General features: G+C 43.5%; 1 protein-coding gene across 1 annotated transcript; it reads left to right on the top strand.

The window, feature by feature from the left end:
- Positions 1–22,707, top strand: Hmgcr (3-hydroxy-3-methylglutaryl-CoA reductase). Its single transcript, XM_021208239.2, has 20 exons — positions 1–76; positions 4,158–4,345; positions 5,066–5,177; positions 5,407–5,494; positions 6,818–6,902; positions 8,660–8,765; positions 11,519–11,625; positions 11,734–11,850; positions 12,366–12,526; positions 12,625–12,872; positions 12,986–13,161; positions 15,041–15,235; positions 15,741–15,899; positions 16,013–16,170; positions 16,785–16,890; positions 18,790–18,960; positions 19,381–19,521; positions 19,605–19,763; positions 20,508–20,662; positions 21,041–22,707. The coding sequence occupies exons 2-20, from the start codon at positions 4,181–4,183 to the stop codon at positions 21,093–21,095; spliced, it is 2,664 nt and encodes an 887-aa protein (XP_021063898.1). The 5' UTR covers positions 1–76; positions 4,158–4,180; the 3' UTR covers positions 21,096–22,707.
- The last annotated feature ends 311 nt before the right edge of the window (positions 22,708–23,018 follow it).

Genomic DNA, 23,018 nt, shown 5'->3' with positions numbered 1-23,018 from the left:
CAGTTCCTTCCGCCCGGGGCTCCGTGGTTGGAGACGGCGGCCGGCCCGGCTTGGTGGCCTCCATTGAGATCCGGAGGTGAGCTGGCGGACGCTGGGGACCGGCGGGGCGGCGGGTCTCGCGCTCCGCCTGGGCCCACGAGGCGGCTGCGAACCGAGGGGACCGCGAGGACACGTCCTTGAGGCCCGGCGGCAGGGCGGCGGCCAGGGAACCCGTGGGCCGGTTGGGCCTGAGGGCCAGTGCCGCGACGGGGCTTCCGTGGGTCCAGTCCGGAGGGCGCTGTGCTGACCGGGCGCTCACGGTCTTCCGTGTAGAACGAGTGTCAGGCAGAGGGGACAGCGGGAGCGATGTTCGCGGAGCCCTAGAGAACAAGGGTTCACGCCCAGGCGCTGCCTTGCGGCAGGACCCGTCTTTAAAGTGATGGAGATGTAGGCTGCAAATTGACCCGATCCGCGTGGGTACGGCAGGTTGTGCCCTTCCTAGTGGGCCAGGAGGAGGATGCGAGGTCGGTACAGGCACAGCTATCCCTCTGAAGTCGGTCTCTCGACCTGTATGTCACCGCCTTTCTCCTAAGGGGCGTAGTCTCATTGATACTGATGTCCTTTACCTTAGGCTCCTTTTGAAATTATTTGGTTTGAGTGAAGAAAATGGCCTTCGAGGTTCGCAAGTTAAAACAGTAGACTTCTGAGGTCGGGAGAGGTTAATAGTATTTCATCGAATGCGGACAGATGGAATCTTTCCTTTCTTGAAGTTGTACCTTTTCGGGCTAAGTCCTGTAAAGCCACAGGAAACGTTCGTTACTGGCTCTTTACTTACAAAGTCGTTGTGTACAATTAAAGCATCACACGAAGTAGGGAATACATTTTGTTTGGTTACTTGTGATTTATTTTTTTATCTTAGGGCAAAGTCTTGGATCTGCTGTGAGGTTGGGCTGTGTTTTGTGGGCTTACTTTGTTGTAGTGCCTTTCTAGAACTTGACCATGCATAAAGTATCAGATGAACAGGAAAGCTTGTGTGTATGTCATAGCTATTTCAAGATAAAGGATGTGCCGGGGTGGGGGAGGGGGGAGCATGGCATGCATGCTCACACTACTATATTTTTGTCTAATTTGTAGACCGTGAGCTATATTCTGGGATCAGTTCCTGAATCCTTAAACCAATCTTGAAATTATACTATTTTTTTTTTCTTAAGTCCTTAAAAATAGTAGTTTATGGTTCCACTTAATACTTTGGTCAGAGAACTTGAAAATGAAGAGGAGATGAATTTAGAAACGGGTAATGTATAGTAAAGTTGAATACAGAACTTGTTTTCTAGTGCAAGATGATGATGATGATCCCCTTTGATGGATTAAGAAAGCAGAATGTCCCATCCTTTTGGGATTAGATGTGGCTACAGTGTAGGATAGGGGTCTTACCCTCAAAGGGACAACCTGCACATATCAGTGTAGATACTATCTAATCAAAGTGGGGTGTGTACCACAGGAAGATTGCTGAATGGACTGGAAGAATCTCAGAGAAGCCTTTCTCTTAATTGGCAGTGGTTGGTGGGTCTATTCCTAGATAGAAATAGAATTTAAGAAGTCTGGTGAGTTTAAATTTTCAACCATTTGAGGAGTCTGTGAAGTGTTTGCTGTCTACTGTATTTGGATAAGTAGGCAAGTTCTTTTATTGCAGCGCAGCAGAAAAGGGACCTTCTGAGCGCTCATAAACTGCCACAGAGCCCCTCTGGTGTCACTTGGCCTAGTCACAGAGAAATGGGAGGTGCTCCTGAGAGACAAGTTTATAATTACGGTTACTTTTGACACACCTTTGTAACATTGCTCAGTTTGTATTTCCAGGTAGGTGTGGTTCTCTGTACTTAGTTGGATTGTGGAACAGGATTTTGTAAATTTCCCCCTCAGATTATTTAAAAAAAAAAAAAAAAAAAAAAGATGCTGCTCGTGCAGGGAAGAGTGGCAAGATTGTCAGGCCCCAGGAACCGAGCTGGGTGGGAGGTCTGATGTGCCTGATGTAGTGTGGATATGGGTTCGGGATTACTAATTGGTAATCACTTTGGGGCTCCTCATGATAGCAACTTAAATTTTTTTCAGAGGAATCACTTTTAGTAGTGATGAATACAATTGACTCACTAAGGGAGACTATGGAAGCTCCTAGGTGAAGGGTGGAGAACTGGAAGTGATTTTGATTTAGATTTGAAGCTAATTGACCTTCTGAAACCTTGAAGCCAATCTTTTTGAACAGTTTGCTTTAGTTTCTGATTTTAAGAGATTCTGTGAGAGAGGCCAGTGGACATGTGGTTTCTTATGAGAATCCTAGACAGGTTTAAAGTGTTCGTCCTTTAAACCCAGGCCCTCCATAAAAGGACTTTGCAGTTGTCCTGTCTTGAGTATTTGTGTACATCAGTGCAAGATGCCGGAGAGGAAAATGGTAAAACTCATTATGCAGTACTGAAAAAAAGATAAATACAGAGATGCCTGCCATATCTTATGCCTTACTACTTGTTCTTTTCAAAATTAAGACCCACAGGAAGAAACATAGTGAGACCGTTGTGAATAATTCCATGAATTTACATAGTACTTACCCATGTTCCTTATCTGTCAGCTACTTTTATGTTGCTCTCTATTTTTAGTTAATTAAAACTGTTCTTATCAGCAGCATTGATTTTTATGATTGAATTAATGTGTTGCTGTGACCATCTTGGAAAACCAGTTATATTGGTCTGGTACATTGAAATGAAGAGGAAAAATGGAATGTTGGAATCAGAGATGATGTTGGCGAATTGGCTTCATTCTTAAAAGCCAAGCTCCCACCTTTCTTACCTCCTCACCCCAGTACTTTTTTTTGGCCTTCTTTACTTAATTTTGTGGTGGTGGTCCCTTTTTTTGTTTTTGTTTGTTTTTTCCAGACAGGGTTTCTCTGTGTAGACCAGACTGGCTTTGAGCTCAGAGATCTGGCTGCCTCTGCCTCCCTTGTCACCACTGCCTGGCTAATTGGTGTCACCAGTAAATAAGTTACTTTCTTATTGAATGTGTGAGATCTATTTGAAATCTTGCTGACAATCAGTGGGCTTAGTTGGTTTCTTGTCATCATTTGTATTCTATTGTGTCCTGTGGCCTGAGAGTGGAGGTCAGAGCTCAGTGTGCAGTGTTAGAAGCAGTGAGGCTTAGATGCAAGTGGATTTATCCATGGACCCATCTCCCGGGACCCAGTTTTTGTGACTGATTGTCACGGGTAATATCAGAGACTTTATAAGGTGACATTTCAAATAGGAATGCCAGACTTGTTAATTAGCCATCAGATGTGGGAAGAGTGTCGGTCATTTCATTAGCTCAGATCTTGCTATTTATTCTGTTGAATCCTCTTGTCAGACAAGAAGTTGTAGTTTTTGGGTTTTTTGAACAGAGGGCCCTGCACTGAGCTGTGTCTTCACTCCTTGGGGTCTTTCTGTATGATACAGACACGTTTCATTTTACCCAGCATCTGCTTCTACTGACTTTCCAGTCTTGGCTGGCTGTAAAAGTTTAGGAGCCTTCCACATGTAACACATTTAAATCGGTCTTCATGACCCTGTAGTTTGTCAGGAGAAAAGCCATCCTACTGAAATGTACGCCCCCGTTTTACTAACATGGAAATATAGATCAGAAAAGATTTCTGGTGACAGCCACCTTAGGAAAGTTTATTATACGTTGTGCTAGTGACATTCTGCCTTATATTCTAGAGAATGAAATGAAAATCATAACTTATGGCAAGGTGGGGGAGAAGGACCTCTGGTGTTACCTTTATTAAGCATGTGGCTGGTGAAGACGGTGGTCATGGGCTTTCTATTTAACTAAAAAGTGGGAATAGTCATGTGTCTGCTTTGTGCTTTATTTATTGTGTTCTTCCTTGGCTCACATAACTACAAGGAGTTACTTTTGAAACTTAACTTTTAAAGGGACATTTGCATATAAGTTGTTTGCCAGTAAGTAATAAAGGACTTAGGTGGTTGAAGAAGTGGCAAGCACCATGTTAATAGAGCATTAAACTCACTTTCCAGGATTATGCAGAAGGCTGGAATAGTCCTGTACATGAGATGCTGCACTTAGGCCTGACAGCATCCTTTAGTCCTGAAAGTGAGCCGCATGCATGCTAAGTGTTCTTCGTATGTACATCCTTCCAGGATCCAAGGACTGTGAGGCTACAATGTTGTCAAGACTTTTCCGTATGCATGGCCTCTTCGTGGCCTCCCACCCCTGGGAAGTTATTGTGGGAACAGTGACACTTACAATCTGTATGATGTCCATGAACATGTTCACCGGCAACAACAGGATCTGTGGCTGGAATTATGAGTGCCCCAAATTTGAAGAGGTTAGTTTGCTTTGATACCGACTAAAGTGAATTTCATTTTCATTTTCTCTTTTTTTGTTTTTTGTTTTTTCATGCCAGGGTTTCTTTGTATAGCCTTGGCTGTCCTGGAACTTACTCTGTAGTCCAGGCTGGCCTTGAACTCAGAAATCTGCCTGTTTCTGCCTCCCAAGTGCTGGGATTAAAGGCGTGTGCCACCACTGTGTGGCTTCATTTTCAGTTTCTAATGAATGTCTCCTTTTGGGGCCTTCCCCTTCTCTGAGGAGAAGGGGTGAGGGTGATGGGGGTTTGGGTTTGTGAAGGTGGGAGAGGAAGGGGAGAAGGGGCTGCGACTGGGATGTAAAATAAATTAATGAATGAAAAAAAAAGGGTCTGCTTTTTAGAGACCATATAAGCAAAAAGTTCTGAGTAGTCTTTACTGTGGCCTACCTCAAATTTTCAGGTATGTACCTGATATGGAATACACTAAAAAATGCTTTTTTAAATACAAGTGAGTATAGTTGACTCCCTTGAGAAATACAGCTTTTGTAAGGACTATCAGAAAAAAATGATTATGAAGAATTAGATTGCTTAAAAGTTGCATTCAATATTTGGTTTCTATATTGGCTATTTTGATTTGGTTGTACTATGGTGACATTTCTGTTCTTGTGATAATATGTAAACCAATGACAGAGTAAAAATTGTTGCTATGGGTCCTTGTTTGAAAGCTTTCTCTGCCAATAGGACGTGCTGAGCAGCGACATCATCATCCTGACAATAACGCGGTGCATCGCCATCCTGTACATTTACTTCCAGTTCCAGAACCTACGGCAGCTTGGGTCCAAATACATTCTGGGTAAGGCTGGTCACTGGCTGTGCATGCTGTCAGACTTTGGATTTGCTGTGGGAATCTTCTCAGTGCAATACTGAGAGTGTTGGGTACATGTAGCAGTTGGTACTCTCAGATGAGAGGCCTCAGTGCTGTAGAGGAACATGGCATTGTTCTTACAGAGTACTGAGTGAGACTGCATGCATCATGCGTGTGGTAAGGAGTACAGACTTTAACTGTGGCGCTTGCCCTTTAGGTATTGCCGGTCTCTTCACAATTTTCTCAAGTTTTGTCTTCAGTACAGTCGTCATTCATTTCCTCGACAAAGAATTGACAGGTTTAAAGTAAGTAAAGCCCAGTGTGTGTTCTTCTAAAAAATATTTTTATTAATTAAAGGTGATGCATACATTTAAAAGTTGAAAAAGTATGGGAAATTTTTCATTAACTTGCTATTAGCTAGCTCTAAGTGCTGACATTTTGATATATATTCTTCTCATTTTGGACATGTTTTCTGAGTATCGTACTGTATATGCTGTGCCAAGTCTTTTTTGCCCAACATAACTCATCTGCATCTTTTCATGTTAACCTTAGTGTTAAAGTCAATTATTAGTGATAGCTGTATGGTATTCTGTGTGAATATTTTGTAGTTTGTTATTCCAGTGTTGGATTAAGTTAATCTTTCTCAGTACCTCAGTGATTGATATTTTTTTTAAAGATTTATTTACTATATGTGTATACACTGTAGCTGTCCTCAGACACTCCAGAAGAGGGCATCAGATTTTTGTTATGGATGGTTGTGAGACACCATGTGGTTGCTGGGATTTGAACTCAGGACCTTTGGAAGAGCAGTCAGTGCTCTTAACCGCTGAGCCATCTCACCAGCCCCAGTGATTGATATTTTTATAGGCAGTTTTTGTTTATGTTCACCATCATCACCTAGGGATAGATACAGTTCACGAGTAATGTAGCAGCTGTGGGAGTACTTAATTTAAAGCTTTTGCTTTTTTTAACTCTTGCCTTGGGGGAATGTGGGGATTATTCACCAATTGGGATATTATACATTTTACTTAATGTTAATTCAGGTACATTTTATAAACATAGAATCGCACTTTGCTGAGAAAACACAGAAGAGGTGTTTCAGTGCGTGTTCATTTACACTTTAACATTGTCAAGTATTTTATTATGCTGGACATAATGACAGTGCCTGTACCTCCACGAGGGTCAGGGATCCAAGGCCACGAGGGTCAGGGATCCAAGCCCCACAGCAAGTTAGAAGTCAGCCTGGGCTTCATGAGGTTTTGTCTCAAAAGAGTGAAACAAAATAAACTTTAGCAAATATTTTGAGTATCTCTTATTCAAAGCTCCTTAAGAATGCTAGCAGAGTGCCAGGCGTGGTGGCCAGGTGGCGCACGCCTTTAATCCCAGCACTCGGGAGGCAGAGGCAGGCGGATTTCTGAGTTCAAGGCCAGCCTGGTCTACAAAGTAAGTCCCAGGACAGCCAGGGCTAAACAGAGAAACCCTGTCTCAAAAAACCAAAAAAAAAAAAAAAAAAAAAATGCTAGCAGAAAAGTGGTCATGTCCCGTGTGTGTTATGGAAAGGGTTATATAAGAAGTCTCTAAAGCTATATTATCCCCATGTTAAATGTAACTTATCTTTTTTCCCCCAGTGAAGCTTTGCCCTTTTTTCTGCTCTTGATTGACCTTTCTAGAGCGAGTGCATTAGCAAAGTTTGCCCTCAGTTCAAACTCACAGGTGAGTATTGTTTGTAACCCTGGAGTGTGATGATCTCCCCAACATTTGTCTAGTCACAAGATGAGATTTCTTTACTGTTCAAAATGTAACTGCTGTCTCAAGCCTTTAAACGTGTGTTTTAAGACTGGTTTGTGTTGAGTGTCTCACTTCCCCATTTTCCCTTTGAAAGTCTTCTGAAATGACAGTGCATGGTGACTTAGGTGAATACACTGCTTATTGGGGCCTCTGGAAAGTGAGCGTTAGTGTTCCGAGCACTTCCTCATTGCTTTGACCAAATACCTGACATGGGACAATTGCAGGGAGCCAGGCTCCTTTGGGCTTGTGTTGCCAGGAGGTGGTTCATGGAGCTGGGAAGGCGTGCATGCAGGGCCTGCAGGCCTGGAGCCCAGTGCAGCCAAGAAGAGGGTTCGCAGGAGGTTGGGTCAGGCTCTGGGGCCACAGAGCCCACAGCCTGTGATCCACTTTCTCTGATGAGGCTCCACCCCCTCAGCCTGCCCAAGGAGCTACCTAGTGGGGATCAAGTGTTCAAACACAAGAGCCTTTGGGGGCCTTCTCATCTTTACACTGTAGCAGATCTAGTGGTCTAGAGCCTCACATTGTCTCTGAGCCCCTCAAACGAACATTTCTCATCTTAAATTCATCCTGATGTTCATTGGTGACTTTAAAAAACTCAGCATCAAGTTAAACAGCCTTGTAGCAGAATTCTTTTTGAGACAGACTGTATCTCATTCTGTCCTGAATTATAGTGATCCTCCTGCCGTAGTCAGCTGAGTGCTGGGATTGCAGACATAGACACGACCATATCCTATTTAGTCCTTTTATAATTTTCCTTCAGTGTCAGACCATTAAACTAAAGACCTTTTGCAGGATTGTCAAGTGCTCTGTCTCTGAACTAGCCCCTCCCCCAAGCTGTGAAAGAGTTCATAGTTCTATCCCGATTATAAATATTGGATACTGCTTATGATCATTTGAACATTTTGATACGATCTAGGTTTTATGGTACTAATGTGACCTCAGAGAATCTCAGCTAAGCTTTTGTTGGTGGGAGCCAGAATGTAATATGAAATGTGAAAGAAAGTATATTAGTTAGGGTTCTCTGGAGTCGCAGAACTTACGGATAGTCTCTATATAGTAAAGGAATTTATTGATGACTTACAGTCTGCAGTCCAACTCCCAACAATGGTCAGCAGCAGCTGTGAGTGAAGTCCAAGGATCTAGCAGTTGCTCAGTCCCACACGGCATGCAGGCTAAGGAGAGACTGTCTTTCTTCTTCCAGTGTCCTTATATGGTCTTCAGCAGAAGGTGTAGCCCAGATTAAAGGTGTGTGCCACCACACCTTTAATCCCAGATGACCTTGAACTCAGAGATCTCCCTGTCTTAATCTTCTGGAATCCGTAGCCACTATGCCTCAGGATCTCCATACCAAGATCCAGGTCTATCTCCCAGCCTCCAGATTAGGGTCACTGGTGAGCCTTCCAATTCTAGATTGTAGTTCATTCCAGATATAGTCAAGTTGACAACCAGGAATAGCCACTACAGAAAGGGTGTGGTCAGGTAGGATTTCAGTGATTGATTAACCTACAGGAGTAGTCCTTACACTGTGTCTCTCACTGCCCACTTTGCCTATTGAATGCATCCTATCTTATTTGTTGTTTGTGTAGTAAAATAAGTTTCATGTAGGACCCAGGATGCTCTCTAGCATTTTAAAAGGCTAATGTGCTCTTTACAACCACCGATATGTTTGGTCTATTCTTAAGGATGAAGTAAGGGAAAATATAGCTCGTGGGATGGCGATCCTGGGCCCCACATTCACCCTTGACGCTCTTGTGGAATGCCTTGTGATTGGAGTTGGCACCATGTCAGGTTTGTAAACAATTTCTAATATACTTACAGTTGTCATTAAAAGGGAAAATAGCAGGTCTGACATTTACATTGTTTATTCTTGAATTCTGACTTCAGTGACTTGAACAGGAGATACTGTAAGTGTGTGGATGTATGGACCTCTGTGTGCATGGTAATAAAGTAGTAACAGGTTACTGATTCCCATGCTTGCTGTCGTCTCTTCTTGTGGTGTGTGGGGTTTGCTCTTGGTTTGTAACCAAGGTGGTATTGCAAGGCTGGCCTGGAGACACTTGCTCTTACCAGGGCTGAATGAGGAATTCCTTTCCTTGTATTTTAATTGCCATGTTGGAGGTGGTGCAAGAGCCCAGATCTCATCAGGTAGTTGGGAAGGTTTCATTAGATACTAGGCCGTCAATCCTAGCCTGCCTGCAGCACCAACCTCAACACACTTCCTCATCCTTAAAGCAGTGCTGGGGAGTTAATACTGAACTTCAACAGGACTCCGTGACGGGCAGTGGAGTTGGCCAGAGTGAATTATATCATGCTGTTATGAGGTGTCCTGGTCTTAGGCTAGATTTTTTTTTTTTTTTAAGTTCTGGTTGTGTGTGTGTGTGTGTGTGTGTGTGTGTGTGTGTGTGTGTCCGTGTCCCCGTCCATCCATCTGTGTCCCCTGGAGTTATAGGTGGTTGTGAGCTATCTAATGTGGGTGCTGGGAACCAAACTGGGGTCCTCTGCAAGAGCCCAAGACACTCTTAGCTGTTGAGTTATCTGCTACTCCAACCCCTAATTGTCTTTCTTTTGGGAGAATATTTGGTTGTCTCTGTATTCACTCATTTATTAAATATTTTGTATTTCTTTAAATTTCTGATAGTAATGATACATAGTCTACTATTCAACAAAGGTTTTTATTTAGGAAAGAAAAAACATTCTAAGAATTGTTTTAAAATGTACTGCTAAGGATAGAGCTCAGCGACTCAGTCTATAGCATGTTTTTTCAGACTTCAAGATGTACTTTGTGTAACCTAGGAAGATGGCAGGTAAAGCACTTGCCATGAAACGATGAGAGCTGAGTTGGGGTTTCTAGGACCCGTGTAAGCCTGCCATGGTAGTGCATCTCCCTCCCAGTGCTGCTGTGATGGGGCAGAGGCAGAGAGAATTTCCAGAAGTCGAAGGCCTGGGCTATAGCTAGCCTGTGGTAAGCTGTGGGATCGCAGAGGCGAGTTGGTCTCTATAACAGACACAAGGACAGATGGCTGAAACTGTCCCCTGACTCCATGCCCTGGGCGCATACACACACACACACACACACACACACACACACACACACACACACACACACCATCACCACTAAATAAAATAAAATGTTGATCAGGTGAAAACAAGAGAGTTTGAGATGTTGAAGGTGGGCCAGGAAGTTACAGGCCTTGAAGCAAAGCCTGCATATTTGAATCTGATGCAGAAAGTAGTAGGGCTGATGCCTTGTCTTGCTTGAATCATTAGAGAAATGAATCAAAGAATCGGATGTGCAGTGGCAGAAGCCACTGAAGTCATGGGGTTAAAATTAATTAGGCAGCAACCCGCTGCCTCCCTTCTTACACAGTGTGAGGGATTGATCCTGGAACTTATTTGTACTTTGGACACATTCTACCACATCCTGGGATAACTGAAAAGGCCAGTTCAGAGGAGGGTTGGGCTAAGTGTAGCTTGGAGGTAGTATGTACTTTGCATAAATAAAGGTGCAGTTCCCAGCACACATACAAGCCACAGCTGCTCAGAAGTCTTTGGACTGGAGCTGTGTCCTGTGTGGTACCAAAGTGGCAGAGCAGCTGCTTTTGGGACAGTCAGGAAGAATGATGGCAACTTGGAGTTTACAAAAAAAAAAAATCATAGTTGGTGATTGATTTGTGAAAAGCATTGGTTATGTATTGATTACGAAAATATTCTATTCATTTAGTGTTCAAGTTGAATGTATAGATTTGCTTTATTTATAATATGTATAATTTGCAGTTTCTCAGATGCCCTTGGTTGTGAGAATAAATAATGTAATGCAGTTTTTTATTTTAACTTGAGCCAAAGACTAGGAGTTGGTGATCTTAATTTTTTTTCTGGTTCTTCTGGTCTGTACAATTCTGGCACCTTCTATTTGAGAGTACCAAATGATCCTTGAAATAATTTTGTGGTGAAATGTTTGTTAATTTTCACTCTTGACTTATTAACATTTTTGCATTGTATCATTTTCAGATAGGTCAAGGAAGTAAAATGCTTAGAACATCAGTAGGCACTGGGGTTATAGAGAGTTGCACTTAGTGGTATGTAAGGACTATTTCCTGAGATGCCGTGTCAGAAAGGCATAACTGCCTACTGATCTGTGCATTATAAATCAGCATGGACACGTGGGCCAATTGCGTTTGTGATGAGTGAGTCTAGGGGAGTGGTGTAGATTGGAGGATAAAGGTAGTGCTGTAGAGTAGCTGGTCTTACAGCTTCTTGTCTCAGCCAAAGTGATACCATTTATAGAAGAATTGGAAACATTTGTTGGCCAGCTGTATGAAACAGCACCATTATATACAGCATTGTGAGTGATGCTGGGGTCTGTGTCCTTGCAGGACTGCTGTTCCTGAGGTCTTAAATCATCTTTGTGTTGCTAATTTTGTTCTAGTAAATGACAAAGGACGTAATATAGTGAAACTTGGCTATGTGTAATGAAGAGCCTTTAAGCTCAGTGGCATGTCAGACATGCACACTTGAGCAGCTGTGCCTCTTGCTTCCTCCAGGGGTCCGTCAGCTTGAGATCATGTGTTGCTTTGGCTGCATGTCTGTGCTGGCCAACTACTTTGTATTCATGACGTTCTTCCCAGCCTGCGTGTCCCTGGTCCTAGAGGTGAGGCGGCTTTTCCTGGTGTCATTAGTTGTAAAGTAGAACTTCCCATGCTGCCCCTCTCCTAAGTCCCCTGCATACCTCCTAACGCCGTGCTGACTTACTTCGTAGCTTTCTCGTGAAAGCCGTGAGGGTCGTCCAATTTGGCAGCTCAGCCATTTTGCCAGAGTTTTAGAAGAAGAAGAAAATAAACCAAATCCCGTAACCCAAAGGGTCAAGATGATTATGGTAATGGCATTTTTTCTCCAGTATCTGTAGTTTCAGTGTGTCTTATACTTTGGGTATTTGGGGGCTTTTGTTTGTGTTTTTAGTTCCTATCTTGTTTATCTAATATTTGTCCCTTTCTGTGATGTTCCAGTCTTTCTTCTCTTTTTTCTGAGTTTGTTCTTTGTTGCTTTGAAGTTCTGGGGATTTTAGTTTGATATCTTGAGATAGGATCTTACTGGCTTTGAACTTTCAGTCATCCTGCTTCAGCCCCCTGAGTGCTGGGATACAAGGTGTTTGCCACCATGCCCCACTGGGCCTTATGGTCTTTGTTATTCTTGCTCTCCTGAATAGACTCCTGTCTTTGAAAGGCTATTCTTTGGAATGTTTGAACTGTTACAGCACCATTGCTTTTATTTAACAAGCTAGGGGTTTTCTTACCATGTTAGGTGGGGCTGAGGACTAAAGTGTCTGGCTATGGAGTTGGGAGGGGTGAGAAAGAAAGCAGAAGGTATACAGTTTAGAATATGTTCCTTCAGTCTTTAGGCTTGGTCCTTGTTCACGCTCACAGTCGCTGGATAGCTGATCCTTCGCCTCAGAACAGCACAGCAGAACAGTCTAAGGTCTCCTTGGGTCTGGATGAAGATGTGTCCAAGAGAATTGAACCGAGCGTTTCTCTCTGGCAGTTTTATCTCTCCAAGTAAGTGACCGGAACTCACAATACTCTGTGTTCTTACAGGGCTCTGCTGTGACTTTAATATTTCTGAAGTGACAACATTTATCTTTGCTTTCATTCAGGATGATCAGCATGGATATTGAGCAAGTGATTACCCTGAGTTTAGCGTTCCTTTTGGCTGTCAAGTATATTTTCTTTGAACAAGCAGAGACAGAATCGACACTGTCATTAAAAAATCCTATCACATCTCCTGTCGTGACCTCAAAGAAAGCTCAAGACAACTGTTGTAGACGTGAGCCTCTGCTTGTGAGAAGGAACCAGAAGCTTTCGTCAGCAGAGGAGGATCCAGGGGTGAACCAAGAGAGAAAAGGTACTATGCTGTGTTCTTCATTCTCGGGTCCTCTTGCCCGAGGACCCTCCCTGAGTTGACTGCCTCTGAAAGTGATTCGAGGACTTTGCGATGTCTTTTTGCCTTTCATACAGCTGAGGTTATAAAACCTTTAGTGGTGGAAGCAGAGACTACAAGCAGAGCTACGTTTGTGCTTGGGGCCTCTGTAGCCAGCCCTCCATTGGCCCTGGGGACACAGGAGCCTGGAATTGAACTCCCCATCGAGCCTCGACCTAATGAAGAATGTCTGCAGATACTGGAGAATGCAGAGGTGAGAAAAGGGCGTGCTCACACTGGGGGAGAATACAGAGGAGGGACAAGGGCGTGCTTACACTGGGGGAGAATACAGAGGAGGGACAAGGGCGTGCTCACACTGGGGGTTTCTTTTAAAGAGGATGTTTTGGTACCTTTCTTTTAACCAAAGGAAGTTAAAACTGGTACTACCAAGGCCTACTGTGTCCTAGTCTCTGTGTCACATGGCTTATGACAGCTGTGTAAATCCCCTATAGCCTTTGGGGGTGTTATCCCCACCCTTCAGATGAGCAGGCCGGGTTCAAGAGGCTTCAGATATTTACCAAGATATTTACCATTGAGGAAATTGTAAAGCTAGCAGTGGGGTTTCTTATTTTCTGGTTCCAGAATCAAAACTCCTTGTAGTGAGTTACTGTCTTGTAGAGATGAGGAGCTTTTGAATCTGTGTGTGTTGAAGTGAGCTGTGTTTGAACACTGTGTTTTCTCACCACGTTTACATATGTCCCTTCATGCTTCCCAGCCTTACCAGCTTAATCTAATTCTTTCTGTAATAAGAATATGTTTTCCTGGTCTACTGAATTTTTTTTCCATGTTTAGTAAGATACAGTTCCATTCTAACATCACTTATTAAGATATATTGACAGAGGAAATTACAGATATTTAGAATGCATAGTTTTATGAGTAATCAACACAGTGAAGCTAATTAACTAAAAAGTTTCACTATGTAGTCCTGGCTAGCCTAGACTCCCTATGTAGACCAGGCTGGCCTCAAGTTCAGAAATCTACCTTCCTTTGCCTCCCCAATGCTGGGATTAAAGGCGTGTAATACCTCCTGGCTTTATCTGATTTTTTTTTTTTTTTGAGACAGGGTTTCTTAGGGTTTCTATTCCTGCACAAAACATGGCCAAGAAGCAAGTTGGGAAGGAAAGGGTTTATTCAGTTTACATTTCCACACTTCTGTTCATCACCAAAGGAAGTCAGGACTGGCAGTCAAGCAGGAGCTGATGCTGAGGCCATGGAGGAATGCTGCTTACTGGCTTGCTTCCAGAACCTGGCTTGTTCAGCTTGCTAAGAATGCAGGGCCACAAGCCCAGGAATGGCACCACCCACAATGGGCTGGGCCCTCCCCACTTGATCACCAATTGAGAAAATGGCCCACAGCTGGGCTCCTTTCTCCGATAACTCCAGCTTGTGTCAAATTGACACACAAAACCAGCCAATACACAGGGTCTCTTAGTAAATGTGGAGCTTGTCATTTTGGTTAAACTGGACATAGCAAGTCCCCAGCAATTGCCTGTGTCTTCCTCCGGCCGGCCCAGTGCTGAGATTGCAGATGTATACTACTGTACCTGGCTTTTATGTCTTGCTAGGGATTTGAACTCTGTCTCATGTCTGCATAGCAAGCACTTCCTTGGATCTCCTTGATAGTTTTCAGATCATCTTCCCCTTTACAAACCCAAAGCCTTTTGAATTTTACTCTTAATGTTGTTGTACTTGAGCTTTTTTGAGAGTTGGTATCCTCAGCTGGAATATATCCTATTTAAGGTCCACAATTTGTACCCACAAAAAAATTAAATGAAGAGAGTGTATATTGTCATCGTAAGTAAATATGTATTGATTGATATTCATTGATTAGTCCATGAGCATTTAAGTACAGCGAGGTCCTGTTGTACAGAAGGCAGGGGGACTGGACTGAGGGCAAGGCTTTGTTCTGGGTGTGTTCTTCAGAGGGGATGGGATATAGTCTGGCTAAGTGTCACTGTTCCCAGGGTTGGTATGTACTGCTTTATAGCCCTGTGAGCAGCTCTGCACTGTGCTCTTTCAGCCTTTGCTCTTCTGCTCATGAACTGCCCTTCTTATCTAATTCCATCTCTTCATTTTCTTCTTCCTTTCTGCAGAAAGGTGCAAAGTTCCTTAGTGATGCAGAGATCATTCAGTTGGTCAATGCCAAGCACATCCCAGCTTACAAACTGGAAACTTTAATGGAAACTCATGAACGTGGTGTGTCTATTCGCCGGCAGCTCCTCTCCACAAAGCTTGCAGAGCCGTCCTCTCTACAGTACCTGCCTTACAGAGATTATAATTATTCCTTGGTATGCTCTTTGATTAGGGAGGGCTTGCTCTGTAACTTATAGCCGACCTTCTACTGCTACTTTAAAAATGTTTTTCATAATTTTATAATCATTCTTGGGAAAGTCCAACAGTTTGTTTGCTTGCTATTTATTTATTTATTTATTTATTTATTTTGGTCCTGGAACTAGATCTGTGTAAATCAGGCTGGCTTTGAACTCAGAGATCCACCTACCCTCTGCCACTCAAGGGTTTGGGATTAAAGGCATGCGCCACCACCCAGCCACTTTAAATATTTTTAAAGAGTAAATTTAGGGTGTGGTTTGACTGCAGTAGAATGTTTACCAAACACTGATGAAGCCCTTGGTTTGATCACCAACATCTTAACAACAAAAAGAATACATTAAAAGTATTGAAATGTTTTATGGGGAAAGTTTGAAGAACTATTAGCAACAGGGACTGAGATGAGCAGATGTCTGTTACAGTGCGGATTTTCACCTGTAGCCCACCTGTGTTTCTGTTTCCTAGGTGATGGGCGCTTGCTGTGAGAATGTGATTGGATATATGCCCATCCCTGTTGGAGTGGCAGGGCCTCTCTGCCTGGATGGGAAAGAGTACCAGGTGCCAATGGCAACGACGGAGGGCTGTCTTGTGGCTAGCACTAACAGAGGCTGCAGGGCGATAAGTGTAAGTTGGAGTTCGTTTACTTTGTACTCCTTGCTGAACTAGGGAGGAAGGCAGACACAGAACTATGGGAGAAACTGAAGTGGATTAATACGTTCCCATAATCCTCTGCGTAGCTTGGTGGAGGTGCCAGCAGTCGAGTCCTTGCAGATGGGATGACTCGAGGCCCAGTGGTGCGTCTTCCTCGTGCTTGTGACTCTGCAGAAGTGAAGACCTGGCTTGAAACACCCGAAGGGTTTGCAGTGATAAAGGAGGCTTTCGATAGCACCAGCAGGTAGGGATGTGTGTGTGTGTGTGTGTGTGTGTGTGTGTGTTTCCATGTGTTTATATGTTCATATGGATATTTAGCTTGTTCTCTGTGCTAGCTAAATACATTGCTTAGGGTAATGTAGCACCCCTCTGAATCCATTCATTTAGTATGACTAATACTTATTCCTGGTTAGGGTAGATGTTGATGCAGACAGATTATCCCATAGAAATACATTGGTTTTTAATGGTTAGTAAGATGGCTCAGCAGATAAAAGCACTTCCTGTGCAAACCTGGTGGCCTGAGCCACTCATTAAGTTAGACAGACAGAAGCCGTCACTGTGACTAGCTGGTTAGTTTCCCTAGAGAAGGATTTCCTCACAGACCATGAGTTAGTCTAGCTGTGTTTACTTTGAAGACCATTACAGTCACAGGGAAGCCTCATCAGTAATGTACAGCTCCTGACCAGTTCAGGCTAGTGTGTCTGCTTTCATTTGGACTTAACGAGTATTAAAGAGTTGGTCCACCTTCTACTCTGTGTCTGAGAATGAGACTCAGCTACAAAAAATACTCCCTGCTAAACTAAGGGTAAAATGTAAAATCTCTCACCTTGGGTTAACATAAAACCCTTGTGTTTACAGATTTGCACGTCTACAGAAACTTCACGTGACAATGGCAGGACGCAACCTCTATATCCGTTTCCAGTCCAAGACGGGGGATGCCATGGGGATGAACATGATCTCTAAGGTGAGCATGGATGCTCTCTGTCTCGCAGGGCCCATGATGGGCACACCGGGCTGGCCTTGGACTCATGGTGATTCTTGGGCCTTTGCTTTTTGAGTGCTAGGACTATAACTGTGCTACTGTACCCAGCCATACCTCTTATTGATCCACCATATCCATGTAGTACGTACTTAACAGAATTGATTGATTTCACCTTTATTAAAAGCTAAATATTACCTAATATAGCTTGGTTTGATAGTGTTTCTGATTTTCTCTTTTTTGAATTAGTTAGATAAAATGTACTTGTATGTATGGGTCTTTTGCCTGCATGAGTGTCTATGTACTGCATGTGTGCCTGATATCCATAGAGGCCAGGAGAGGACATGAGATTTCTCTGGGACTGGAGTTTGATATGGTTGTGAGTGACGCCAGTGGGTGTTGGGAATTGGACTTTGGTCCTCAGGAAGAGCAGCCAGTGCTTGTAACTGCAGTTGCCTGCCTGGCCGCACTGCTGTGGATTTGACTCTGTCTGTGTCCTAAATGTCCTCACGGGTTAGAGGGATCTGGGGCTAAAACTTCAGAAGTTTGCCCAGTAACAGCTCCTTCCCGAGGAGTGGTCCTGAGGGTGCAGTTCAGTGCAGATGGAGCTGTAGGGAGGTGTCGGCCCAGGTCAGTTCTGAGCACACCCAGGCTACCCAAAAGAGCTTTGTTCCCAGGTCTTGAAATTGACCTTTTCTAGAGACTTTGTTCTTGCTTTCTGTGTGTGTGTGTGACAGGGTCTCACTGTAGCCTTGGTCCAACCTGGAGCACATTGTGTAGACCAGGCTAACCTGCAACTCACAGGTTTTTTGTCTCGGACTAACTGCTGGTTTACAGGCAGGTGTTATCTTGCTTGGAAACACCAACTTTAAGATATCAAACACTCAGTTTGTTTGTATAATCCATTCATTTTGTTTCCTGAGAGATTTTTATATGGTATACATTTCATTTTGCTGATAACTTTTTACCCAGAGACAAATACAAAATGTTAAAATCATCTAGTCAGGCTACAGAGTTTTGTGTTTATAAAGATTATTCGGAAAGAGGTAAATAACTAAATGCCTAAGTTTTAAAAATCCTAAGAAATAGTATTGGGGGGGGGGTTGTGGTTTGTTTTGTTTTTCTTAAATTTTTTTAATTTAATATTTTCTTTATTTATATTTCAAATGTTATCCCCTTTCCTGGTTTCCCCTCCAAAAATCATCCTCCCCCCATCACCTCCCCCCTCCCCTGCTCACCAACTCAGCCACTCCTACCTCCTGGCCCTGGTATTCCCCCACACTGGGGCATAGAGCCTTCATAGGTCTAAAGTCCTCTCTTCCCATTGATGACCGACTAGGCCATCCTCTGCTGCGTATGCAGCTGTAACCATGAGTCCCACCACATGTACTTTTTGATTGGTGGTTTAGTCCCAGGGAATGGCTTTTTAACGGCTTGGAAATAGAACTGCTGTGTCATCTGTCTTCCCGTTCTGCTTTTAGAATTGAAAATGGTCTCAAAGTGCTATCTGTATGCTCCTGCTCGCAGCACTGCTCATACTAGCCAGTGGGAAGGGATAAGTTCATAGGGTGGACGTGCACAAGGGGTAGAGATACATTAAAGTAGAACATCATTCTAAGTGAAATTGCCAAATTCTACATGGTTCCACTTATCTGAGCTAACCAGAGTCGTTAAGTGCATGGATACCAGTAGAGTGGTATAGGGACATGCAGGGACAGGAAAGTAGTAATTGATGTTTTAACAGGATATGGAACAGCATCGGCAGATACAGAAAGTTGTAGACGTTTGTTAGGTAATACCTTGATGTACGGAATGACTGCGTTACAATAGTTAAGGTAGTCAGAAGGCCGCTCCGTCATGCATTGTTTGTTTGGTTCTCACTAGGGTACGGAGAAAGCACTGTTGAAGCTTCAGGAGTTCTTTCCTGACATGCAGATTCTGGCAGTCAGTGGGAACTATTGCACCGACAAGAAGCCTGCTGCCATAAACTGGATCGAAGGACGGGGAAAGACCGTGGTTTGTGAAGCTGTCATTCCAGCCAAGGTGGTGAGAGAGGTGAGTGTGGATGGATGTTGTAGCTAGCCTGCCTTAGACATGGTAGTGTCTTCAGCTGGGTTGAGGCCGGGGTGGAGGCCCACAGCTGTCATCCCCTCTGGGACTTGGGCAGGAGGATCCCTGGAAGTCTGAAGCCAGGGCGGGTACACAGGTCTAGGCCAGCCAGGGCTGAAAGGAAGTTTTAAACATAATAAAACATTATGAGAATACTACCACCTTTTATAAGATTACATTTGTGGAGTAGTTTTCCATTAAAATGCTTGTTTTATTGTTCATGCCAGTGTGCAGGTAGCCAGCCCTCTTGGGACAGTTTAAATGGGCTACATGTATTCCCCTGCTTTCTAGAAATACAAAGAGGTAGATGTGAGTGGTTTTTAGTTCTCCTGGGGGACTATGTAAAATGTACATACTCTGATCTAGGTGTTAAAGACGACTACGGAAGCTATGGTTGACTTAAACATTAACAAGAATCTTGTGGGCTCTGCCATGGCTGGGAGCATAGGAGGCTACAACGCCCATGCAGCAAACATTGTCACTGCTATCTACATCGCGTGCGGCCAGGTGAGCTCCTCCGTTCCCACGGTCCTCTCTGCTCTGCTGTTCTCTGAAGGAGCTATACGATATCTTTCCTTTTCCCTTTCCAGGATGCAGCACAGAATGTGGGGAGTTCAAACTGTATTACTTTAATGGAAGCCAGTGGTCCCACAAATGAAGACTTATATATCAGCTGCACCATGCCATCTATAGAGATAGGAACTGTAGGTGGTGGGACCAACCTTCTACCTCAGCAAGCCTGCCTGCAGGTACGATTGTCTGGCACACAGCTTAGTGGTCTCAGGCCACTGACTCCCAGGTCTTTGTTTCTTACTGACTAAAACAAAGTTGGGAAAGAGGGTTTACTTCAACTTACACACCTAGGTAGACCTTCATTACTAAGGGAAGTTAAGGCAGGGACTAAGGTAGAGGCCATGAAGGAACACTGCATATTGGCTTGTTCTAGCCTCATGTTCGGCTCTCATTCTTTGATTGCCCAGGCCCATGGGCTGGGTTCTTCATCATTGAGAGTACCTCTTTCTACAAGTGTCAAGTTGACAACCAAGTTTAACCATCATACTGTGTGTCTACTGTAGCACATCACTGTACTCTGTATTTTAGCTGTTTTTCTTACCTTTGCTTTCAGTCAGTCTAGCCTCAGGATGTCTAAATAAGTGTAGGGTTTCTCAGAGGGGGGGGTAGTGAGAGGGGGGAAGGGGAAGGAGAAGGAGGAGGGGAAAGGGGGGAGGGAGGGGGGAGAGAAAGAAGAAAGAAAGAAAGAAAGAAAGAAAGAAAGAAAGAAAGAAAGAAAGAAAGAAAGAAAAAGAAAGAAAGGAAGAAAGAAAAAAAAAGAGTGTATGTGTATACATGTAAACATACACACATACATATGGTTTGGGTGATGTGCCTAATGAATCATGAGAAAGTAGATTAAATAAGCAAGTAAGTGCTAATGGAGTTTAGGCCCTCCTCTTCTCCGTGCAGTAATCTTCCACGCTGGCCTCTGATTGCAGATGCTAGGTGTTCAAGGAGCGTGCAAAGACAATCCTGGAGAGAACGCACGGCAGCTTGCCCGAATTGTATGTGGCACCGTGATGGCTGGAGAGCTGTCCTTGATGGCAGCCTTGGCAGCAGGACATCTTGTCAGAAGTCACATGGTTCACAACAGGTAAGACTTCCACGTGGATGAGATTTTCCCAAGTGAAAGCTTTATAATTCTGGTCTGGGAATTACCACTAAAATGTTTGGATAACTTGAGTCCAAGCCCTAGAATCCAGATTTAAAAAAACAAAACAAAACATGTGTAGTGTCATGATCTTTAAAGTCCAAGCTCTGGGCAGGTAGACAGGCAGGGCCTGGGGGCTCACTGACCCGGCAGCCTCGCCTACTTGGCGAGTTCCAGGCTACTGAGAGAGACCCTGTGTCAAAAAAGGAGTGGGTGGCCTTGCAGTCTTCTGACATCTATACACATACACACGTGCCCCAGCTCCCCAATTTTGCATTGCTGATATTCTTTGTGTTACTACTTTGTCTTTTTCTGACATAGATCAAAGATAAATTTACAAGATCTTCAAGGAACATGCACCAAGAAGGCAGCTTGAGTATCCTGACACACTGAACTGAAACGTGGGCATTGGGTTCTCAAGGACTAACATGAAATCTGTGAATTAAAAATCTCAATGCACTGTCTTGTGGAAGATGAATGGACATGATCAGTGACACGCCTGCTTGGTTTCTGGCTCTTTCAGAGACGTCTGAGGTCTTTTGCACAGACTCCTCAGATGTGGAAACTCTGGTTCTTTCCATGCTGTGTTCTGGAAAGATCTCACATGGATGGTACAGGGCTCTGAGCACCACAGATGTGATCTACAGCTTGCTTCTGAAAGCTACCACAAGCTGGAAACTGGTGTTTTGACAAAATGATGGAGTTCCTGGTGATCAGTGGGGGCTCACCTCCCAGTGGGTTTAAAATGGTTTTAAATGACACTGTAGCTGACAGAACTTCTGATTTTTATTTATTCAGTCTGGGTTGTAGAACTTTGCAATCTAAGTTTATTTTTTGTAAACTAATAATTCATTTGGTGCTGGTCTATTGATTTTTGGGGACCTACTTCTTCATGGAAGAATTACTTTTATTCTCAAACTACAGAATAATGTGCTAAGTAGTGCTAAATAGTTCTTGACGAAGAAAACAGTCACTGCATTTATCTCTGTAAGTCTTTGTTCAGAGAGGCCTTTAGTCTAGATTCTGCCAGCTGTGCCACTCTGCACTAAAGATATCAGAGCTCTTAGTGTTACTTAGAGGAGAGTGCAAGCAAGTCGGACCTCTCAACTTAGAGTGTGGGAACAGTTTTTAAAAAACAAAACGACCATTTCTCTAAGCCAAGTTTCTTTAGAGACGTTTTAACTTATTTAGCTGAATTCTAGATTTTTTGGTAAACTATCAAATCTGTATATGTTGTAACTAAGTGTCTAATGCTAGGAGTTTATTGGAAGTGTTTAAGAAATAAAAGAACTCAACTTTTACACTGATAAAATACTCTAGCTTGGGCCAGAGAAGACAGTGCTCGTTAGCATTGGTCCAGGAAACCCTGGCTTGCTTTCCAAGCCCAATGAAGGGAAAGTCAGCTTACAGAGCCGATGATGGAGCCGCATGAATGGCCCTGGAGCTGTGTGCCTTGTCCCAGTGGCCAGGAGTCTGGTGACTGAGTCATTTATGGGCTCCTTTGATGGGTCCATAAAAGCTCTTAGCTTCCTCAGGGGGTCAGCAGAGTTGTTGAATCTTAATTTTTTTTTTAATGTACCAGTTTTGTATAAATAATAATAAAGAGCTCCTTATTTTGTATTCTATCTAATGCTTCAAGTTTGGTCTTGGGAAGCTGACATCTGTGTAGAAGATGGACTCTGAAAGACATTCCAAGAGTGCCGCGGCAGCATGGGAGCCTCTTAGTGATTGTGTCAGTATTATTGTGGAAGATTGCCTTTGCTGTTGTATGTAAAGTTTCAAATTGCTCCTCTTGTGACTTTTCAGCCAGTACCATTTTATTTACCTGAGCTTGTCGTGGAAGTGGCAGTAAAAAGTATTGAGTGTTTTATGCTGGTGACTGTAACCAATGTCATCTTGCTAAATTCATGTTTTGTACAATTACTAAATTGTATACATTTTGTTATAGAATACTTTTTCCAGTTGAGTAAATTATGAAAGGAAGTTAACACTGATAAGTGTAAGCGGTGGCTTTTTTAAAATTGAGGATTAACCCCAAGCCTGAGGTCCAGAAGTTAGCCAAGCCTGGCCAAGTGGTAGCCTGAGCTCCCCGCTGAGGGTCATAAGGTCCTCCCTCCATGATCTGTTATACTCTGAGCAGCAGCAGCTGGCCAGTGTTGTTTCAGGGATCTTTCGTACACTAAGGGTTTTATCTCAACCAGATTCTCTTTGGTTATCAGATGGGGCAAGGTAAGAGGAAGGGAAGATCAGCTAGCTGACGCAGTGGCCCCTCAAGTGTGCTTCAGCTGCGTGGGGTAGG

The sequence above is a fragment of the Mus pahari genome, chromosome 11, assembly GCF_900095145.1.
Source record: "Mus pahari chromosome 11, PAHARI_EIJ_v1.1, whole genome shotgun sequence".
NCBI lineage: Eukaryota > Metazoa > Chordata > Mammalia > Rodentia > Muridae > Mus > Mus pahari.
This window is presented reverse-complemented; position numbering and strand designations above follow the sequence as displayed.

What these genes read in the sequence shown, in the direction of transcription:
- Hmgcr (XM_021208239.2), top strand. Translation starts at nt 4,181, where the DNA reads ATGTTGTCAAGACTTTTCCGTATGCATGGCCTCTTCGTGGCCTCCCAC. An exon ending in AAAGAATTGACAGGTTTAAA is followed by an intron (nt 5,495 to 6,817) that starts GTAAGTAAAGCC and finishes TTTTTCCCCCAG; the next exon opens with TGAAGCTTTGCCCTTTTTTC. An exon ending in TGGAGTTGGCACCATGTCAG is followed by an intron (nt 8,766 to 11,518) that starts GTTTGTAAACAA and finishes TGCTTCCTCCAG; the next exon opens with GGGTCCGTCAGCTTGAGATC.